The 22,795-nt window shown below is 44.3% G+C and overlaps 1 protein-coding gene across 2 annotated transcripts in view; it reads right to left on the reverse strand.

Moving 5' to 3' along the window:
• Positions 1-42: 42 nt before the first annotated feature.
• Positions 43-22,795, reverse strand: part of sdk2b (sidekick cell adhesion molecule 2b) — a 221,668-nt gene continuing 198,915 nt past the window's right edge. The window contains exons 39-46 of one of the 2 annotated variants that reach the window (XM_088927387.1): positions 21,361-21,498; positions 20,134-20,346; positions 19,357-19,482; positions 17,308-17,472; positions 16,892-17,032; positions 13,897-14,035; positions 7,974-8,103; positions 43-450 (exon numbers count right to left, since the gene is read on the reverse strand). In XM_088927387.1, the coding sequence (XP_088783513.1) occupies positions 43-450; positions 7,974-8,103; positions 13,897-14,035; positions 16,892-17,032; positions 17,308-17,472; positions 19,357-19,482; positions 20,134-20,346; positions 21,361-21,498 (1,460 nt within the window). The remainder of the gene's footprint in view (positions 451-7,973; positions 8,104-13,896; positions 14,036-16,891; positions 17,033-17,307; positions 17,473-19,356; positions 19,483-20,133; positions 20,347-21,360; positions 21,499-22,795) is intronic. The other variant, XM_088927388.1, reaches the window with a different exon arrangement.

Consider the following 22,795-nt stretch of genomic DNA (forward strand, 5'->3'; position numbering starts at 1 on the left):
TGTTCTTTTCGTATCTAGACACGCCGGAGTAAAAGTCTGGCGTCAAACGAAGGAGGAGAAGCCAGCGATAGGAGCTCTAGACCCTGGCGCCAGGCTGCTGGGGGGTCTGTAGAGAGTGCTGTGCTGGCTGGGGGGGTTGGAGGGCTGCTGCTGGGGGGTGGGAGTCCGGCTGCCTTTGGGCCTGAACAGGCTGCCCTGGGCCTGAGCCTGGGCCTGGGCTGTGTTGTTGAGCTGGGGAGGCAGTGGCGGCAGGGGGGGTAGGGGCGGAGGGGGCGCGCAGTGCTCCGGCTCGCCCGAGTCGCTCTCCGTGTAGCTGTAGGCCTGCGCCCGTGAGATGCCCTTCTGCTGGCGCCTCCAGGAGTTGTAGTAGGTGGGGTCGCTGATGTAGTGGTTGACGAAGGAGTGGGTCTTCTGGCGGTTCTGGTCCACTTCGTACTCGCTGTCGCTGCCCTGTGAGCAAAAGAAATGGGCGTACAGGGAGAGAAAGAATGTTACCGGGAGGCCATGCTTCCAACATGCTGTAACACCCTGGGGCTGCCTGATCGCTCCAGCGAGAACAACGTGAGGTGTACTGACTTGAAACGAGTTCAGGTGCGTACCAGTACCCTCCAAACTGTACCTTTCCACCTACATGTTTTAAGGAACAAGGCTTTGCCGGGTTTAGCCCTCTAAACAGGATACTAAATAGAATCTTATGCAGGATATTTCTGGCCATGAGAAAAAAAAAACTGTTTGGGGAAAATATGAAAAAAAATGAAAAACAAAATTAAAATATAAAAAAAAATATTAGGAAAAATGACTGAAATAAGCACATTGCCACTTAGCAGCAAAATGTGGTAATGTCAGGGGAGTTCTTCAATGAATATAAAAAGTAGCCAAATTCAAATTACGACAAGTGATCCGTCGGATATAGAGGGATGGTGCTCTAGTGTGGAGTTATCTGGTCTGGCTGAGGAAAGGACAGTCCTGTCACGTTCCTGTCATGTATGAGGCTGCTACAGGGAGTGGCTGGGGTGGCGGGAGGGGAGCTAGCAAAGATAACACATCTGTCAGGAGCTGCCTCTTCCCCTGAAGGTCTGTTTAAGCTTATCATGTACAGATTTCAGAAATGAATAAAAAATGCTGGGATCTGAGAAAGAGTAAGAGAGCAAATAATTGTGAAAAGAGAGACAGAAATAATTTTATATGTACAGACGTCAACAAATGAGGCACCTTCTTTAATTTGGAATTAAAACTGGAATTAAGAATTCCTAAATGTCACAGACTAAAACTCATCACTAGAATACTAATATTATTCCAACGAAACACAGTGGTAGACCAAAAACTTAAGCACAAGAAGGAAAGCTAACACTAGGAACTACCTTCCCACTAGCACACAAAATACAGACACAAGATCACCTCACCCATTGAAGTGGAAGAACACGAAGACCGCCGTTCTTTAAAGAGAAAAGCGCCTCCTACAAGTGGACAAAGATATTGTTTTGGAAGAAACTGAAACCCAGGGTGTCTCCCTAATTCAAAAACAACACCATCTTCCAAGGCAATGATCGTAAAACATCACCTGGGATGTGAAGAGCTTGTGTGAACAGACATAAAGAAAGGCATGTGTTCGGTTTGTGCCTTGGGGCAGTTTAAGGCAGTCTGCCAGGGAAATCCCTCTCACATAACACTTAAAATTCACTTCATTGATCCTTCACCACCCCTATCCCAGGCCTTCCAAGTACATGGAAGTTCCCCAAAATTGTATGAGTTTACTGAGAGGTTTCAATCCTGTGAGTGTTATATTAATGGTCCTGTTATACTTTTTGTACATGATGATATAAGCAACACAATGCCTTCATCGCTATTCAGTTCAATTCAAAATACTTCATTCATCCCCAGGTGGGAAGTTTAAGCAGCAAGGGGCGCAACATACAACACATTCCCAATAAAACAACATTACTATTAAAAAAACAAAGGGGATGGTCAGATGTTTGGTCAGTGTCGCTCTCAGCGTAAGTTATGTCTCAATGGTGGCTCATGTGTGCTGGTTTTTGTTATGTGCTCAGCCAAATTGCAATGAAAATTACAGTGTTTTTTATGGCCAGCAGCCATGTCACCCTGCAGCTCACAACTGACAACCCACGGAAACTAGGCAGGTGTGAGCCTGGTCAGTACCTGGATGGGAGACCTCCTGGGAAAGCTCAGGTTCCTGCTGGAAGTGGTGTTAGTGGGGCAGTAGGGGGCACTCACCCTGCAGTCTGTGTGGGTCCTAATGCCCCAGTATAGTGACGGGGACTCTATACTGTAAAAAGGAGCTGTCCTTCGGACGAGACGTAAAACCGAGGTTCTGAGTCATTAAAAATCCCAGGGTGTTTCACGAGAAGAATAGGGGTGTTACCCTGGTGTCCTGGCCAAGTTTCCCCCTGGCCTTTACCAATCATGGCCTCCTAATAATCCCCATCTCCGAACTGGCTTCATCACTCTGTTCTCCTCCCCACTGAGAGCTGGTGTGTGGTGAGCGTACTGCCGCACTATGGCTGCCGTTGCATCATCCAGGTGGGGCTGCACATTGGTGGTGGAGGGGATCCCCATTACCTGTAAAGTGCTTTGAGTGGAGTGTCCAGAAAAACAAGTGTAAGGAACTATTATTATTATTGATGCAGGCTTGACCAAACTGGCTCAGCACCAGTTAAGAGCACATTTACTTGTCCTGAATGTGCATCAGAACAGCACAGGAATGTACCTCCTTAACCAGCCTCTCTCATCTTTCCTCTTTCCTCCACGTGTCATTATAATATACTGTGCAGTGATGCTACAAAGCACTGTAAGTGATGCAAAAGACTCCATTCCTTGTCTTAACGAGTTATTTAATTATAACTACAGTAGCTGTAACTACTTGCTGTTGAAGAGGGCACTGTAAAAATGAGTCAGAGGAGTACTGTTCACATCCGAGCACGAGACAGGACCCTACAGGACAGTACACAACACACAGATCATTAGAAATTGTTTTAAACGCTGAAGAAAAATGAGCCTATTACTGTTTCCACAAGATTTGTTCATATAGAAGCCAAGTCTGGAAGCAACATTATAAACATGTCCCTGGAACAGCACCACTTAAAAATAGTAAATCATTGTCAGTGAATTTTACCAAGTCCTGTTGTGTAAGTCACAAGACATACTTGGAATACAAACTCATCTACTCAGTCCCCTGCATTCCTCATAGCACTTCCTCATTTCTGAGCCGAGCTCTGCAGCAGGGGACAGGGGCACAAGCTCAGGGCTGGTGTGACAGGCGAGCTGAAGGCACACAGCTGCCAAGCCCAGGCAGGATTAGAACAGATGTTCTCATCTCAGGGCAGCACATCTGTCCATTTCACTGATTCATCACCCCCCTTCTATCTAAAAATAGCTTCATTATAAGATGCCTGCTGGAACCCACAATAATAAGATTCATAAAAAGCTGCAATAATTAGAATTTAGAGGGCATTGGAGGGGATTTACATTAATTAGCTCTCCAACTCAGATTTCAAAGAACCACAGTTTACGAAAACCTAGCGTAAAGGATAGTAGGAATTATGCTGGATCTTTTATAAGTCTGGCAATTAAGAGATTCATTTCTCTTCCTGTATTATTTTTTATTTTGTACTGTTTCTGAACTAGATCTTACTCTAAGAAGACAGCTCCCTTAGATGGCTGAAGAAATGAAGGGTTTCTAACATTCCCCTTCTGTGTGTGCCTTCTCTGCTAATCTCTGAGGAGTTTCAGCCCACAGTACAGCCTGAAGGGTGTGTATTTACTACATGATACCTAAGTAAATTGGAGGAGAAATTGTTTCCTCAGGGGTTTCAGGTAAAATGATCTCGAATAGGATTAAAGCCTTGTCAAATCTGTCTTCATCAGCTTTCAGATGAAGACGGCTCCTCATTGAAATATAGTACATTTCCCAGCAGTACTCTGTTACAGAAGTACTGCCCATTTCCAGTATGTAGTTAAAACAGCTGTGCTTCAAGTTCTTAAATCCTAAACAGTTCTTTGCAGTGGAAGTGACACCCCAGCACTGGTGGATCAGCTGTTTAAGGAGTTCTCTAAAGCACCTGTCTTCTTCTTTTCTTATTTTTTGTGAAATTGAGGAGAAATCAATTTGGAAAAAAGTCATCACTGCATCCAGTTTACCACATGTGTTTGAGAAACTTTGACGACACTTTGCTAGTACAGCTTTTCTTTAAGAAAAAGGAGCTTCAGCAGCAGCTGTACGATAAATGATTTGTATAGTGTGTGGACAGTCCGGTTATCTGCCAATCCCTGAACCTTCTAGCTCAGACTGAGACAAAAAGGCCCCACACTTACAAATAAAACTGTGGTTCAGCTTGTTCTGCCTGGCTTTAGGACACACATTGGCAGCCTAGACTAATGCTCTTAAGATAGCAAGTTGGCTCTTTGCTGTTTTCTCCTTGTCTGCTAGATATGGATTATCATTGAACCAGACTGGGCCGAGAGAGTTTCTGTCTCTAGAAACTGTAAACAGCGGTGAATTCAGAGATGAATAAAGAGGAAAAATGGGCAATCCAGGATCCCTACAGACACTTGTCTTACAGACAAGTAAATCCGAACAAGGAAAGGCTATAGAGATACATACTGTAGCTTTGATCTGATGAATGCCCATCAGCTGGTGCTTATTCTTTGAATGTTTCTGACCAAGCAAGAAGCATGACAGCCTGGCTGAGGTGGAGAGGTCAACATAGCCCACTGACTGAGAGATCATGAACATGGAGCCTGTGCCTATCGGTGGAAAGCAAAATACCCTATGAAATCCACTAATGCTTTTTCTTATTACTGCTGTAGATCTGCCACTCCACCTAGATAACTTCACCATGAGCTCATCTGACCGTAAACTCTACTCAAGAGCCTCCTTTAAAAACATGAATATTTCTACATTAATGAATGTACACACAAATCTTCTTGGCAGATCCATTCAAAGAGAGGAAAAGGAGAATGGTTACTGGGGCAACGTCAGGTGTGGCTGTTTACCTGCACGGGGATTGAGGTGGCCAAGTTTCCATGCCGACGGCATTTCTTTTTCAAAATCCCTTCTTACGAGAACAATGCCTGACTCATGCCTCTCCACACAACTTGCAGTAACGGGATACACTTAAGGGGGGCTGATAGCCCCCACGTTATCCGCTCAATAAAACTTCAAAGGAAATTCCAGCTCAGGTCTTTAATATGCCATTTAGCGAATGTCATCGCTGCCAGGCAGTAAGAGTGTCAGAAGTGTTTCTGGAGTACAGGAACTGGGAACAAGGCAGAGTCTGTTTAAGTGATAGTGGAATGTATGTAGCCTTGTAGCATCTGCTGATCTGGTGGCAGGCTCTTGTCTTTCACTCAATTATAACACATGAGGAGATAGAAATAGTGGTTTTGTTTTATTTAGCAAAGAATTTGTAAAACCAGTAGAATTTGTGGTATTGCAGCTACTGGTCTAATGCAAAGTATAAAGCCATGTCTATCCCCCTTTGCAGCTGTTTGATGCAGTTGACTGTTCCTGTGCCAGCAGGAGGGCTCCTTTTGTGAAGATCCTGGTGTCACATCTGATCTGATACGTCCTGATCCAATAGTCTCATCTGAGACCTGGCCTTATACTCTGTCTTGCCTGACAGCAGATGTTGATAGAAGAATGGTAATAGGTCCCAGCACAGGGTGGGGGCAGCTAGAATGAATGGTGCCAAGATATGGAAGTTCTGTTCAATTACTTCTACAGTTTCATTGCAGGAGTATCAGACTCATTTGTTACTGATGGAGACGGGAGTATCGGGCTGATCCTTACTGATGGAGACAGGAGTATCAGACTGTCTCGTTACTGATTGGGATGGGAGTATCAGACTGATTCCTTACTGATAGGGAGGGGAGTATTAGACTGATTTGTTACTGATGCAGAAGGAGTATCAGAGTGATTGAGTACTGATGGAGAAGGGAGTATCAGGTGGTCCATATCCAGTGTTCTGGAGCTTGGTTACAGCCCAGGACAAGTAAAAGAATAGGTTAAAAAGCTTTGTCCTCCATTGTTTTCAGTACTGTCTTTTATTTCTCCTGTTTTTGGGTAAGTGGGATGGCGTACTGAGAAGTATATCATGGCATATCATATTTAATAGCAGGCATACGTAAAGCTGGTAAAGAGCACATTACTGAATTATTGAATTATTTGAGTAATTCTGATGCCACTGGGATGTACTACAAGAAATAAAAGTAACAGGCTAGGCAGTGGAATCATTTTAAGTCCTTGCAGCACTACAGTATAAACTGTAGGTCTTAGTGCAATGTTATGAAAGACACTGTGTGCTTTGGGAGGCTATAGATGGTTATTCCTATTCTGAAAAGAACACATGAAAAAGAAGCCTAACACAGTGCATAGTATAACATCTAAATCTAATTACAATTTATAATATAATTAATTAAAGATCTGAATTAGATCATAATTGAATTAATCTCTCACTCTCGCAGTTCAATCAAGTCTGTGCAAAATCTGCCTTAACTGAACAGCAGCAGGAGTGAAAATGAGGCAGAAATGCCGCAATGACACCCCTCTGAAACATCATGCGCAGCAGCGGTGCCGGGGACAGCGAGCGAGAGGGCGAGAGGCACGGAGAGATCAAGGATCACAGACAAGCGAGATGAGAGAAAGCTGTTCCAGGGGTGGCTTTGCCAGAGACCATACTGTCACGTCAATTCAGCGGGTGCCAGGGAGTCCTGAGCACTCTGGGCCGCTTGAATTCAGCTGAGAAGCTGTTGCCCGAGACCAGCAGTGTGCGATGGAAGGAATCCAGGTTTGCGAGTCCTGAGACACTCTCGCCATTGTGAGCGCAGCTCAACACGCTCTCTGTTTACCCTGCCCCTCCCCCTTCCCTCAAGACCACGCTGTCCACGGGAGTGTTCCCAGATCCCCTGCCCCCGTGGAGAAGAGTCGAGACACAGCTGCAGGACATCCTGGATCATGCCCCCCCCTGCCTGAGATGAGCATCTTTTCCCTTTTGCATGCAGACTGCAGGCTGGAATACGAGTTCCATGGGAGATAATTAAAACCTCCATCCCTTCTCCTCCAGGAGAATTCAGACAGCAACACTAACATTCTCCTTCTCCTCCAGGAGACTTCGGGCATCTCATTTGTGGTTGATCCTATGCTACAGCTTTCTCAAGGCCTCTTGAAGGTTGCCTAGTGGGTTACCAGAGGACAGTACTGGGCTTACGATGAGGCAGCTACCCTGGTTTTCAATAACTCTAACTACACACTTTTCCACTACTCGCTCAATATCATCCCGCGGCTCAGAGTGTCAAAACTGCTTTTCAGTGCCTTTTGAACTCAGAAGGTTTGTTTAGTCAGTTTTTCACCATCCTCTCACCCTGTATCATGTGCCTTCTTCAATCTTGTCTATCCTGTAGGACATAACTGCAAGCTGTGTTTGTTAAAATGGTGTATTGAGGCACAGTTCTGCCACCAGAATAAATCTATGCCTTTTTTTTCATTTTTTTAGATTGTTGTAGCTTGGAAATTCCTTCTGCCGATAAGGTTCCCTCTTGGCAAAGTTTTAGTATCGCACAAATTAAACAGACATCATGGCAAATTGCAGACAATGACAGCGATGGGGATGAAATTCAAACTGGCCATGAGCACTGCAGTGCAACATGTCCTCAGTGCGCATATTCAGGTCAATTCCACCCATGACAGAAACACTGAGTGGTGAGAGAGAGCTTTGGTTTTGACACACTGCATGCCACTGGGGAAATGTTCTCCTGCTTTGCCTGGATCTCTCTGAATTCTTCGCGGGGCAAAGTATTTCCCTTCTCGGCCAATCAACTGATGTGGAAGAATTAACGCTCTCCAAGACACATCTGAGACACGTCCAGGGGTTCCTGAAAGGTGACGCCAGGCACAAGGCCAGCTCGGACTGAGAGCCAGATCAGACACAGCAGGGATGGAGGCAGACAGCAGCACTCACCTGGGAGTCAGAGATCTCGGAGGGCTTCTCCGTCAGACTGCTGCTCTCTGCTGGGATCAGGTCGTTGTATTTGGTGCTGACATCCTCATCGGAGTAATGCAAGCTGCCGGGACTGGGCCTCGGTGGGGACCTGGGAGAGAGCCCACAGTTAGCGTTCACCCTTCACACGCTTGGCCTGGACAACCTGCTTGTCAGCAGGTGAATGACTTTTTACTTCATTAGTGAGCAGCTCATTATGGTTTTCATAGTTCTGTCAGCTTGCACTGTCATTTGGCATGTTAACCCTAACTCTTTTATCAGACATAACTCCTGACCAGAGCACTTAACATTTATTGCCAAACATTGTTAACCTTTCTAGACCGAAGCCCATAAAATTGATACATTCTCTTATCATTCCTTCCTAATCTGCATTGAGAAGTTTGGGGCAGAAGTTACCCTGAAACTCTTTGTAGAGACCACCACAGCAGCTTTTATTTTTGCAGCTCAAGCAATGTAAAACATTTTATGCTAGCAGTGAAAATCTGACACATGGGAGGAGTGACGTTCAGCAAAACCAATCGATCAGGAGCGTGTCCAAAGCTCAGCAGCAGCGCTGGGAAATAGTTTCAGGCTCACAATCACTCCTTTATCTACAGAGACAAAATGCATTCAGCTGGCAGCCTCTGTTGCCTGTTGACATACTCAATCTCTTGTTTGGATGAAGGGGACTGATATTCACTTCATAAACATCATGGGACACACATGTGAGTCTCTCTTGGAGGTTCTCTGGAGCAGTTTTGTTTTTGTCTGGTTAATATGATATGCCAAAAGATTGTTGGTCTGCCCTTGTGACATCTCGTGAGCTGCACTTCAAGTACTGTAAGAGGATGAACAGAGCAAACTATACACATAGTGTTATATCAAAGAACCCTTTTAATGCTGACAAAAGGAGGAAATCGCTGGGTCTCTTCTCCCCCATAGAACAATCAAATGACTGTTCTCGCTAAACATTTCCTTATTTTATCATACAACCTATGCTCCTGTTTAAGGCCGAAAAAAACATTCAGATATAAATATTGGCCAATCTGAGCAGCGGGTTGTTTTTTTAAAGGAGAAACCAGACCAAGTCTAATGATGAGTTATGGGGAAAAAAAAAGATTACATGGAAAATCGTGAATTGCCTGTAATTTTGTTTTTGCAACAATAAAATGCTTAAAAGTATATTAACAGGGAGGAAGAAAACAATCTAAATAAAATTTCAAGATGACAACAGTCTTGATTTTATATTTAGGAGCCCCATGGCCCTTCGTAACCAAAATAGGTCTTAATGCAGCTTCATAGCTATAACTGAATTAACTATTTCATGTATTCAGAGGCTGTGTTCAAGGAATAAATTGCACACAGAGGGTGAAAGTCATGACTTCACCCTGACTGAAGCCAGAAAGACATGTCCCTACACTGAATACACAGTGGCCCTGCCATGGACTGAAGGCAATGGGTGGTGGCAAGACTTGATAAACACTGCCTTCAAAGAGAAAAGCTCAAGATTTCCAGAGGAAAGCTGGCTGATAAAGGTCTTTCACATCCATCTTGGTGCTCCTGCCCTTCATTGAGCCTCCCAGATGGAGGCAGTGTGTCTGGCCAACATCACACTCCCTCTACCTGCAGGCGAGGTTTGGGAGCAGAAGGGGAGTCTTGCTGGGGTCTGACAGAAGGCCTATTGTTTGCAAGGTGATTTCCACACTCAGTCCATGTGGCTTGGCTGGAATTTCGAGCAGCTCCATGGGAGGCAGGCTGCAGCCTCTCTCTGTCTGTCAGAGAGGGAGCAGTGCTTTTACTGGGGGCTCTTTCATGAAGCAATCTGCCTACAGCCTCAGAGCCTGCCAATGTCTCAAACTCAATGCAGTCAAAGAAAAAAACCCTCTCTTCTTCACTGTACTGTGCACTGCATTGAAGTAAATGGGAAACTGGCTCATGGCCATTTGCATAAATGTATTTGTGGTTTTTAGTCAGGTCCTGTGACCTGAATACATGATTCAATGATCCCCAAACACTGCCTTTGATCACCAAAAGGCTTGAGAAGTGCTTTTGCACTAACCTAATCATCAACCAAAATGTGGTGCCAGTACTTGGGGGCAAATCAATTCCCTTCCATTTCTCTTTGGATGAGTGGACGAAATCAGGTTTCAGGCGATTTTGCCCTCACATGTGATGAGATCTTTGATTTAATGAGATGCCGGATATTTTAAGTAAACCACACATTCACAAAATAACCCCAGCTCTTTACCCTCTGTCAGAGAACTGCTGTCAGAACCCCAGACCTGACTTGCAAGACTGGGGATGCAGGAAGTTGACAAAGAAACGCATACCGAGGAAAGAGTTAACTGAATTGGTTTCATGCAGAGAAGGTCATCAGATCCCTGAGAACAAGCAGAAGGGAAGTGGGGGAGTGGGGGGAGCAGGGAAGGTCTTGCACTTTTAAAGATTTGGAGGCTGCACAGACGGCAGTGCAGGGGAGGGCCCCCAGACTCCAGCTCCTTGTTTAAATTCGAGTTAAACTTCAATTCAGAAGCTGCCCAGCATAATATCTCCCTTGCCCTGTGCTGCCTCCTCTAAGGATTGGCGGTTGACTTCTACCTGGTGCCAGGGGGTGCCACCTTCACCCACTAGAGCACAGCTCTGGTGTTCCCAGCCCATGGCCCGTCAGAGGAACTCGCAGTTCCCCAACAACAACTGTCATGCTTGACACAGGAATGAGTCAACCATGAAGGAGCTTGGGAAGGTCTGCCAATGTGGCCTTCTCCTGCGCTTCTACCTCACTCATCTCGACTGGGGGCACAGGGACATGTAATTTGTGGAACACTGGGAACACATTTTCCACCTCTTCACATTTTAAGGCCTCACCTTCATCTTCATTAGATTCTGAGCCCAGCCTTTTAAACTTTTGATGACTTTTCCACGGTCTGTGGGCTAGGAATGGGACAGTCTGACGAGGGGACCTGCTATTGTTCAGCTCTGTAAGGGCCTGTATTTCGTGGTGAGGAATCACACAAGGCCTTTTTTAAACATTTCACTTGTTTTCTGATCAAGACGCTCTGGGAATTTTCACAAAAGAGCTTTGTTTATTTATTGATGCAATGTCAAGAATCAATACCCAGTCTTGAGCAGAAGAGTGCGTATGTGTGAGTGTGGTGTCTGGTCAACCAGGGTGTGTCGCAGCAGTGCGAGGTTTCAGCCTTTCTGAAACAGGAGCACCATCCCAGGATCCCGAAACCCGCACCTTGACCCAAGGCAGATTGAGCCTGTCTTATTTGATCTGCTGTCAAGGTCAGGCTCGCTGTTCTCCAGAGATGCTGGATTTGTGCGATCATTCCCTTGGCAAGCACACTAGAGAAAAAATTCCAAGCTCGCTCCGAGCAGGCTCTGCCTCTTCCCGGAAAGATATCCCAAGGAAAGGGAATAGAGCAAGAAAAACCCAACCAGTCAAAAACCGTTTCAGAAACTAAACACCGTGATCAATAAATGTGTAAGAACTGAGCTGATATTTGTGCTGCTACTGATAGGGAAAAGTCACTCAGATAGCTGAGTCAGGTGTATTAATTCCTTCTGCACTCGGAATTCTCAAGGACACGGACAGAGTCGACACAGAGGATCGCTTCCAAATGAACAGTCAAACAAACCAGTGGGCACAATGGGAAAAATATGGATAGGCATTTTAAAATTGAAACTTTATCTGACGGGGTTGTGAGAGGTTGAAACAGGCCACCCCGTTGTCGTAGCTGTTAACCTGGCCTCTTTCAAGAAATGTCTGGATGAGTTCCTTGAATCAATTAACTACCAGACAGGCTTAATGGGCCAAACGGCCTCCTTTCACTGGTAACCTTTCTTATGTTCTTAATGGGCTGCCCACCTTCTCATGCTACGGATGCTGCCTCAGCAGATGGTTCAGCATTGTCTAATGCTGTTGCTGTCTGGGGGCTTCTGAACACTGGACAGATGGTCATTCTGTCGATACCCTTCGGTTTTAATACAGGTATTTAAGTACGCTTCCTGTCTCTGAGAAACGTGAATGTGTCCCCACACCCATCTCCACAGACAATAAATATTACAATATATGAAATTCAATGTATAAGTGACAACTTAAAACAACTGTGTCCTTCAACACAGTTCAACAGTTCATCTGTTATTGTATTTAAAACAGGAATTAAAATATATATTTTTAAACTTAAGAGCTACAGGCCAAAGGACTGCTTGCTTGATATTTTTTATTTGGAATCGTTCATTTCTAGATTTCTAGATTTTCATACACTTTTCTAACTTCTAAATTGCAAAAAGGTGTTTTTAAAATGTCCCTTACACATTCTGGATTGCGCTACATCCTGTAATTTGAAATAAATTTGAAAATCATTGGCTCAGCTCAATGCTTCCCAGGAATTCTTAAGACAGTTGTTTTATATCATTATCAACCTCTCAGACAAAGTTCGTGTTTTTTTAGCTTTGAAGATATAATGAAACGTAAACAAAAATGTATTCTTCTGGAAACTCTGGAACAGAAGCCGGCTGAGAAAGTTTTTCTTTGAGGGCGTTAACCCAGAACACAATTTACTGAAACAATCTTTTCCAAAACAGTCTTCCAACACATGTGAATGAGACTGTTAAATGAAACTCAAATCTCTTCAAGCAGTGCTTGTAGGTTGTAAAAGGATCAGTATTTATTATTGGATAGGGAAGATGAAACTAAAAAAACTAATTTCATATTTTCTCCATAAAATAAGAATTGATTTTATATATAGAACCTCCTAATATTCTCTTTGTGTAAAGATAAAATGTGGCTCTCAAGTACAGATGTATTGTATTAACCTCATTAATAATAACTCATGGACCTACTTTTCACAGTTTGCCTAGTTTTTGTTCTCTATTTTAATTTAGATTTCACATACTGTAAAAAACAAGTGTGTTTTGTCCATTTTTAGTTTGGCAGGAGTTATAAAAGGACCATGACAACATTAAGTAAACACACAAAATCAAAGTGCCTGAATGGAAACACACACTCCATTAATGTGGCTTCAGCAGAGCAGAAATCTTCTCCAGGCGGAGAGTCTGTAGTTGGAGACTGGGTGTCTGCCATTCAAATCAAGGCCTAATTAAACTGTTAGCTTTATGGAGCCATGAAAGCACAAATAGTTCAATGCTTTACTGGGGAAAACAAAGAACTGATTACCTCATTACAGCAAACTCTCACATCACACATCATACACACTGCAAGCTTTCATTTCACAGTTAATTCCATTAACCTCTTTCCAATACAGCTTCTAATCACTTACAAAAGTGTATGAGCCCATTTTACTGACTTCTGAAGAGAGGCAGAGAATATATTAAATCTTTTATTTGTGTGGGTCGTTTTCAAAAAAAATATTTTTCATTGAAACCTCAAGAATGTCTTGTCTGTTGTAGATGTGCTTGCTTTCTGTACAGAAGGCATAATTTTCTATGCACATCAGGAACTACGTAGAACAGTTAGTCCTGATGGCACTGCCTCATTAAGTCCACTTAAGGCAACTACCAAAAATTGGACAGCAGTAACATCTAAAAGCAGATGTACAGCTACATCCATAGGCACGGACACAGGACGGAGAGCATCATCTGCTCCATGGCAAACGTGCATATTGGGCTTCATCAGAGGCCATTAGGCACCTCAATACATAGATTTTGGATGTTGCATTGATTGAAATTTGTACTGTGTATGTGTAAGTGTAATATGTGTTTTGTTGTTTTCCTGTTTTTTAATCTGGGCAAATTCCAACCCATGTTGTTGACATGGCAATCAAGTATTAAACCTGATTCATCAGACTGAAAACATGAAAACACAATTTTCAGCACAGCTGTAGATGTTGGGGAGAAGAGCTGCCTGCTTTGTGTGAAAGGCAGCAGGGTTTGTGCGTACCTGGTGTAGACTCCATTCTTCCGGCAGAAGGAGTTTTTGACTGAGAGCCTGCGGTTGTTCAGCTCCAGAGCCGGAAATCTCCCCTCATCCAGACTCACCATTTCCCCATGACTCAGTGCGTTGCAGTTGGAGTTGTTCCCTGAGAGGAGATACCAAGACACGATGTGAGCACAGGCTGCAAAGACAAAGGAGGTTTTGTTCAATACGTTACAAAAAAACATCTGACTGAAGTTTAGCAACATCACTTACAGTCAAAGAGCTAAAGAAACTGTTGTTGTTAGGATTTGTGGCACAACACTGGCTTACTGGCTCAGCGAAACTGCCATCAGAAACTTCCAATGTTAAGAAAGGCAGTCAAGGGAAAAGCATTTTAGTCAAATCTGCCTGGATTGCCTTTAATTGGAACTGCATTTTCAGATTCCTTCTCCTTTGACAATCAGAAAACTGTTTATTTTCACTTTCCCTCTCTCTATGTTTCTAGTTCAGTCAGTGTGGAAGTTACTTTTATTATAATGGAAGTGTTGTAAAAAAAGTGTGTGTAGAACATCTTGACATCTTACAGTGTGAGGTTTTTGTAGCCAGTAATACTGTACGTATTTCACTGTCTGGTTTAAATGGGGACGAAAGGATGTTGGAAAGGTAAAGGCAATGAAAGCTGAATTAGCCTCCAGGTCCTATTGATCCATGGGCCTCACTAAAAAGTAGCAGAGGTGTTCAGGATGGACAGTGAAATATGAAGCAGACGACACAAGTGGAAACTATATAGATGTGTATTTAGAACTGAGAACAGGAGGCACTTCTTTATCTAAAGAATTGTGAGAGTGTGGAAGAAGCTACCCAGCCATGTTTGAAACCAATGCTCTAGCTTCATTCAAGAAACAGCTGGATGAGATCCTTTGACCAATAAGGCCAGATGGGTTGAATGGCCTCCTGTTGTTTGGAACTGTTCTTGTGTTTTTAATTGGTTTCCTAAAAAAAAGCCATAGCCAATCAACTTTCAGTGTCCTGGAACTGCTAGGCGCTCTCATGTAGAGTAAAGTTCCCAGGAGGCAGTGCAGTCAGTGCCTCAGTCTCTCTCTCTTCACTCCACGCAAGACGCCCCCTGGCCTCTCGGACCAGGCTGGAGGACAGGCAGCGGTTAAACACACAGAAATAAAGAAACAAACAAGAGCTGCGCGGTCCCTCCCGCTGCCCTTGCCCCGAGAGCCTGAAAAGTGCTTCTTTGTGTCCCGGACAAATGCTTCTCTTGTTTTTTCCGTCTCAGCTAGAAACGTGTTTACAGATGAAATCTCAGCCTCGGCAGGAGAAGCGCTGCAGACACTGCTGACGGAGGCAGAATGTTGGACCTCAGGGCTGGGCTGGGCAGCCTCTCCCCGCCTGAGATAGCAGCCATCAGACACTGGCAGGCAGCAGCTCTGCATGTCCCGAGACACAGCTTGGGACTGCCCGCACACACACATACTGTATGTCATCTTAGATGGATTTATTGTCTCTGTGGCAGATGAGGCTGGTTGACAATACGCTCGAATCCCTCTGTCCAGTCTTTAGGGTGAGGAGCAGTTTCCCCACTGTATCCTGCACTGCACTTGTACAAAAGATGCATAAAGACACAACAGAGCCATGCAGTGCCCAAGATACTGCAGCACAGCTGTGTGGATTCCTACTGTATGCCAAAAGATCTTGTCTTTGCTAAGCTTTAGCCTTGTTGTGCAGCCAGCATTGTGCTTTTCTTAATCTAAACCAGACTATTTTCCTATTTTTATTTTTAGTGTGCTAAAAAACTTTACTACTATCACTGGAACTGAAGATGCTCTGCTCTACAGACAGCCAAGAGACAGTGCTGAGGTACTGGGAAGGGGTTAGAACGGCAGTTCTTTTGTGAGAGAAAGACAGATCCATTTTCATTCCTTATCTGAGAAATAGATGATAATGGGAGTATGCCAAATTATCTAACAAGGCTCAATCTCTTTGAAGTTGCAGTTCCTACCAGCTGCAGATTCTTAGAAAAAATTGAATATTTGAAGATTATTGGCTTGAAGGGGATTTGACGTTTGTCCGAAGCATGTTTAACGCATGACGGCTTATACAGCAAAAAGATGAATTGGGTAAAAAGTGATCCCAGGACCTTTTCAAACATCTTACCTGCTGTTTGTGTTTCTGAAATTTTCTAATCAGGCCTTGCTGATTGCTACTAGGCTTGAGTGTACCTGCCTGCTTTCAGTGCTGTCATTCTCTTTCAGAATCACGGAGTGCGCTGCCATTTCAGAAGTGTAAACGAGACACAGCAAAACTTCTTCTTTAGTACCCCAGAATGATTAATTTCTGAATCTGGTCTGGAGCTTTGAAAATAGGTTTTGGCCAAATAAGATGAATATTATTAGTGGCAGCTTTCCAACTGTTACTCTTTCTGAACAAAGAACTTCAAACAAAGTCAATCAACTGTGAATGAGTGTAATGCAGTCACAAAAAGAAAACAACTGAAAAGAATCGTAAAAAACTTCAGATTTTGTAATGTGAACCGTTTTCATTTTATGGGAAATCCGGTGCACTGATCCAAAGCTCAACTGATTTAGCCCCACCCCCTCTGAAATATGAGATCTCATTCTTAAAAGGATTGGTCAATGCCATATTTCCAGACATCAGACAAAGGGGAGAATCTGATCTAGAAAAATAGACAAAGCGAAATTGATGGATCTTGCCCGAGCTCTCTCAACATCCAAGCTAAATTACAGGACACAAGCTCTGCGCAACGGTATGCTGACACATGGCTCAGGAGAAGACTGCCCCCTGCTGAATGTCCAGCCACCTTGCTCAGAACCCATGGCTGTCATGGGATACTGCAGGACAGGGGAAAGACACAATGACCAACTTTGATAGTCATCTACCTGTACAACATTTTGCTTTGAGAATATTCCCTTTTATCTTTCAAAGTAGATGGTTAGCGTACTTGCTGCTCTCTTACCACCTGACACACGTGCATGAGCCTTCCACGTACCTGAATCAGATTTCTTCGCATATTTCTTGCTCTGCCCACGAATGATCAGGATGAAAACCAGCAGCAGGATAAAGATGAGCCCCACCAGCGCGATCACCACCAGGAACCACCACTCCTCGTAGAAGGGTGCCACCTTCTGGGCTGGAGGCCAAGGATATGATATTGTCAAAAAAGGGAACGGCAAAGACTATTCAGTTTGTTTTTCACGAGTGTTTTGCTGGTTTACACTGTCCACAAACTGAGAGTGAATTCAATGTGCGGGAGTACTGAGGCACAAAGTTTGATTTTATCTACATCTAAGGTAAAGAAAACACAAAAAATCAGTCAGGATTTGAACAGTTTCTACTTCACACTAGCTGTAAAGGTTAAAGATCAGACAAGACAAAAAGAAGAACAATAAAAAAACAATATCTGACCAGAAATAGAAGGTGAGGGAGCACTGGGTGAACCATAGCCATAGTCGTTGACCCCAATGACTCGGAAATCATAGCTCACTCCTTGTTTCAGTATGTCCATATTGAATGTGTATGATGTCACTTCCTTCGGAATGTCCTTGATGAGGATGTCCCACAATCCCTCATCTGCATACAAAGTAGCAATGGGGTATGTGGTTAGGTAAAAGCAAAAAGAAATTGTATCTTAAGGACTAGAGATATTTTATTACTGGCACCAGACTACGGAGATGTTAGTATGTAATTCTCCTCACTGAGAAGCTCCCATGAATAAGTATCTTTGGTGCCTGTGACTTTCAATAAAGGTGAGATCTTAACACCTACCAACATTTCTAAAATGTTACATAATCTCTTTTAGATCCTTGATTTTAGGTTTAAAGCTGGAAGATAGCTCCTTCATTTGCATTTCATGTAAACCTGAAAACCACACAGAATGGCTAACCATCTGAGGAGTATTGTGATTGCCCACGGGTAGAGTAAATGCAGATCTTGCATTACTGTTTGGTTTACTTTGCAATAAAACGCACTGCAGCTCAACCAAGGTATCATTAAGAATGCAAAGGGCCCACATAAGATACACTGGCCAGATAGATCGCTTGCAGAAGATACGATCAGTTCCTGGTTCCAACCTGTCTGATGTGCTGCTGGAGAGGCAGACTGACATAAGGAAAAGCAGACTTGGTAGTAATTCCTCTGGGAGCTATCTGAGTGACACACAAGCTGAATCTTTTCACTGGCAGGACACTTGGCAGCTGACAACCTGTCCCGTGTTGTAGTCTCAGCATCTGCACAGCCATGTTTTCCACCCCTTGTTCTGTTCCCAGAAACAGTGCAATCGATCCCCCTCGCCCTCCTCCAGCCCTCTCCCAGACTCCTCTGTGTTGATCAGTCAGTGTCAGTCACTGTGATACTTGATTCTTCCTATCTTCCCTTGATGTGTCCTGATCGATATTCCATTAAAAGACTTAGAGGAACAATTATGGTGCCCTGCTGTTCATCTTCCTGGGTTCTATGGAGTGGGATAACTATACTTGGGAATGCTGAGAAATAATTGCCGTTATCCAGGCTGCTGCTGGCTTCCCAGCATCATTGTTTTAAAATAGAACTTGCAAAAACAGTCTTGTGTAACAATCATTTTGAAAACAAGCAGACGACGATTTTCAAAGCAACAGGCTGGAGACAACCCGGTATTTTGACTGGAAGCTTCTGTTTCTCAAATACAGTATATTTACACTACATGCACATATATAGTATAAAATATCTAGAATGAGTTTGACTTTGAATTTTTAAGAACATAAGAAAGGTTCCAGTCGAGAGGAGGCTCATCTAGCCTGTTTGCTGGTTAGTGGTTAATTGATCCAAGCATCTGATCCAGCTGTTTCTTGAAGGAAGCCAAAGAACAGCTCCAAACACACAGTAGCTTGCTCCAGACTCCAACAACCTTTTGAATAAAGTTCCTCCTGTATTCAGTTTTAAATGCACTTCCATATATAGAAGTTTCCACTCGTGTTGTGGAAACTGGTCCATGTTTCACTGTTGATTCTGAAGAAGTCAGCTGGGTTGACCTTATCAAAGCCTTCCATAATTCTGAAAACATGTATCAAGTTTCCTTGCAGCCTCCTCTGCTTCGGCCTAAAAAGGTTCAGTTCCTTCAGCCTGTCAGTGTAGAACGTTTCTTAAAGTCCCAGAATGCATCTTATCGCTCTTCTCGGGACTGATTACAGAGCTGCCAAATCTTTTTTGTAAAATCGTGGCCGAAATTGTGCGCAGTGTTATAAATGAGGCCTAGCTAGTGCATTATCAAATTGCACACATTTTAAGTTTGACTTCAGCTACATACTATTAACTATTGGCACCCTCCACCTTAAATCAGCGAATTCACTAAATGCATGATTGTTCAATAAACCTAGAAAAGTAACTCTTGAAAAAGTATTGTAGTTTAATAGACAATATTCATGAAACCTATGAAAATGGCGAGCAGCGCTTTGAGAAGCACCCTTCTGCCAGGCTTACCTGAGGGTCTGGCCTCGATGACGTAGCGGGTTATGGGGGCTCGCCCGGGGTCCCCATTTGCCCAGTGAAGGGTGAGAGCCGAGCCGTATCGAGAGATAAAGGGCTCCCCTGGGGGGCCAGGGGCTCCTGGGAGAGGGGAGAGAGAGACAGGGAGAGATGGCTCAGTGTCGCAAATCCGATCCTTAGAAATAAAAACGCCAGATTGCTTCGCTGTCAGAATACAACACTCTTCGTTGGATGGCTCAGAATATGCATCTATGAGGCTCACCCAACAAAATAAGGTTTATTAGCCCTGTCTCAACAGTTTAAAACAGAGTTACAAAATTAAAAATTTAATGATGCCCAGATATCAAACAGATATCCTGTCTGATATGAAACAGAAACTGAATCAGCGAGCCTGTTTCTGTTATTTCTGCGATGTCATTAAATGCTGTGTTAATTGTATCCGCTTTAGCAACACTGTAATTCATCTGTCATGCCAATAAAAGCCTTTTGAATTTGAAATTGAAATGTGTGTGGTCTTGTTCTTCATGCTCATTCAAAGGTGTCTCCTGAAAGACTCCCTGCACCCTGGACTGGACACAACACCACCCTAATTTGGAAACCTCACTGGAACTTCTACCACAGCCTCAGAGCCTAGGCTGTACTGTCTTGTCTGGGGACCGTCTCAACAGGCTGTCAAGTCTGCATGTAGACATGGAGGGTTTGTAGGAAGAGGAGCACCTGTACTAACTGGAAGGGGACGAGGGACAGACACAAGAACAGGAAAAAACAGACCTTCTCCAGGCCCAGTGGTGATGTTGGCCTCCACCTCCGGCCCGTAAGCGAAGGTCTTGGCGCGGATGCGGAAGTTATAGGTCACCCCGTCGGCCAGGTCCTTGATCTTCATCCACAGGGGGGCGCTCCCCTTCACGTCCACTGTCACGATCTTACTGACGCCTGGGGGGGAGGGGGAGTGAAGACAGGAGTCGGCACAGGCCACTGAGGACTCTAGATAAACATACTGCATTTAGAGTCGGTCCCATTCATTTAGGATTGCACAGTCATGCATGCACATGTATTACACAACATTACACAATAACCAGGACACCACAATATCCTCATATTTTAAAATGTCCAATTCATCATCCCTCCAAGAAACTACAGGAAATGCTACAGAGTGATGGCTGAGTGAAGCGTATCTACAGCTGGACTGCTTTTTCAACTGAGCTGCCACAACACCAGTATTCAGCACTAATCTCTTCACAAGCTGGCTCAGTGTGGGCCTCCTGGGCTGATTCATTTGAAAGGGAGATCTAGTTTTTGCAGATCTGCTGGCCAGAATTTCTAATATGCAGAGATGCAAACAAAATGAATCTTGAAGTTTGCACTTTTTAAGCCACACTCCTCCGGCATTTCTCCCACTTAGCATACTGTGTGTCCTTCACTTCTGCTTCACATCAGTTTCACAAGCCTGGAAAAACCCTCAGGTTGGAAGAGTCAGTTCTCCCTTCCATGGGAAATTATTAAGACAGTATATTAACTCTAGCACATCCCATGAGATACAAGAGCATCTTTTCCCTTGAACTTTGGGACACAGAAGGGCTAAGTAGGCCATAACAGCTGCTAATAAAACAGGTCAACTGCTGTAAAAGAAAAGGTCAATTTGACATATTATCTTACATCCTGTGTCCCCTGAGATATGCTTTAATTGATTCAGAATGGTTGCTCAGCAAGAGGCTAGTAGACCTCACAGAATGCCTGAGTGGTACCAGTGTCTGGGCTACAGAAAGCTCCTCGGTGAAAATAACACTTGTGATAATTACACTGAGCTGAGGAAAGTGCTTCTGTTCCGAAGTTCACACCATCTGTGCCTTCTGGCGCCCAGAGCAAGGCTTGAAACTGTACCCTCAGTTGACCATATGTACAGCAGAGAGTGGCCCATTTACAACTACAGCCAAAATTTCTATGTGGTTCCTTAAAGAAAAAAAAAGCACGCAGCTATAATGGGAAGGTGGAACATACCGTCTACTGGCGTGCAGGGTTCATAGATGAGCCGGTATCCCTCAATAATGCCATTTGGGTGGACAGGTTCCCCCCAAGACACGTTGACTGAGGTAGTGGTCAGTTCACTGAAGTGGATGAAACTTGGAGCGCTGGGGGCTAAATCAGAGGTTTGTCAGAGGCAGCGGGTCAGAGAGACTCTACTAAATTATGAGCGTAGTCATTGAGAACAGACCTTGCTGTCATGCTGTCAAACGCAACATGCAAGCCATTTTCTATGGAAAGAAGAAAAACTTCTAGGCACAAACAAGACATCTAAGGCTTCTGTAACCTCAGGAGCAGGTCCGTAAAATCGATAGGAAGTTGAATTTGAAAATGTCTAAATGGCTGTCTGTGACAGCGCTTCATGGAAAGGGCTTAGACGGGGAGGATGGGGCAGTTTTAAACTCCGAGACAGTCTTAAGCAGAGGAGCCAGGGAAGACAGCAGTCGTGTGTTACATCACAGACAGTGTCAGCGCGGAGAGCCGGGGAGAGACACAGAGAAGAGCACAGCAGCACTAAATCAAATGGGAGAGGGCCAAGACCCCTGCTAGAGTTTCCCTTTCACAGTTTCAGCCAGGCCGCACAATGAAGGATTGTTTGTGAGAGCGGAAAGGGGAAAAGTGTTTCTAAAAAATCTGCTGTGTTTTCGCGAGCGGCGAGGCGGCTCTCCGTGTCCTAGAACACAGGCCCCATTGTAAGGGCTGGCCCAGAACCTGCCGCCCGCCATCTTCCCCTCTCCTCCGCAAGACTGTCAGAAACTTCCGTGTCTCCGGCTGCTCCGCGCAGACATGCCAACAAAACTCCAGCAATATCCGGCGCAGACGTGCCAACAAAACTCCAGCAACAGTCTTCCCAGGATCCCCCCCTCCTCGCTCTTTACTTCATCCCGTCCGCAAGCCGTTTCAAAAGTGGAAATCAGAAACACATTGCTCCCAAACTGCGAAGTTGGGGCTTTGTTTTCGCTTGGGGCAAAAAACAAGCCATTTATGTTCTTAGCTCATCCTGCAAACACTGTAAATTAAAACCTACAGCACCTCCAAATTTAAGGGGTATGTTGTAATGCAATATAAACACAAGAGCGTCTAAGGCAAACAGCAGTGCTGACGACACCTATAACAAATGGGGAAATTCTTTAACTGACACAGTGGTGCAGTGGTCAGTATTGCTGCTTTGCTGCGCTGGGGCCCTGGGTTCAATTCTGGACCTAGGGTGCTAAGTGTGTGGAGTTTGTTCTCCCAGTGTTGGCCTGGGTTTCCTTTGGGTGCTCTGGTTTCCTCCCACAGTCCAAAGACTCATGTTAAGTGAATAATGTAGTTAAGTTCATAATAAGTTAAGTTAATGGCAAGTTAATTGGCTTCTGGGAAAACTGGCGCAGGTGTGAGCGTGCGCATGTCAATGTCCGTGTCTGCCCTG

Source organism: Atractosteus spatula, chromosome 11 (genome assembly GCF_055471065.1).
Source record: "Atractosteus spatula isolate fAtrSpa1 chromosome 11, fAtrSpa1.hap1, whole genome shotgun sequence".
In the NCBI taxonomy this organism is placed as follows: Eukaryota; Metazoa; Chordata; class Actinopteri; order Semionotiformes; family Lepisosteidae; genus Atractosteus; species Atractosteus spatula.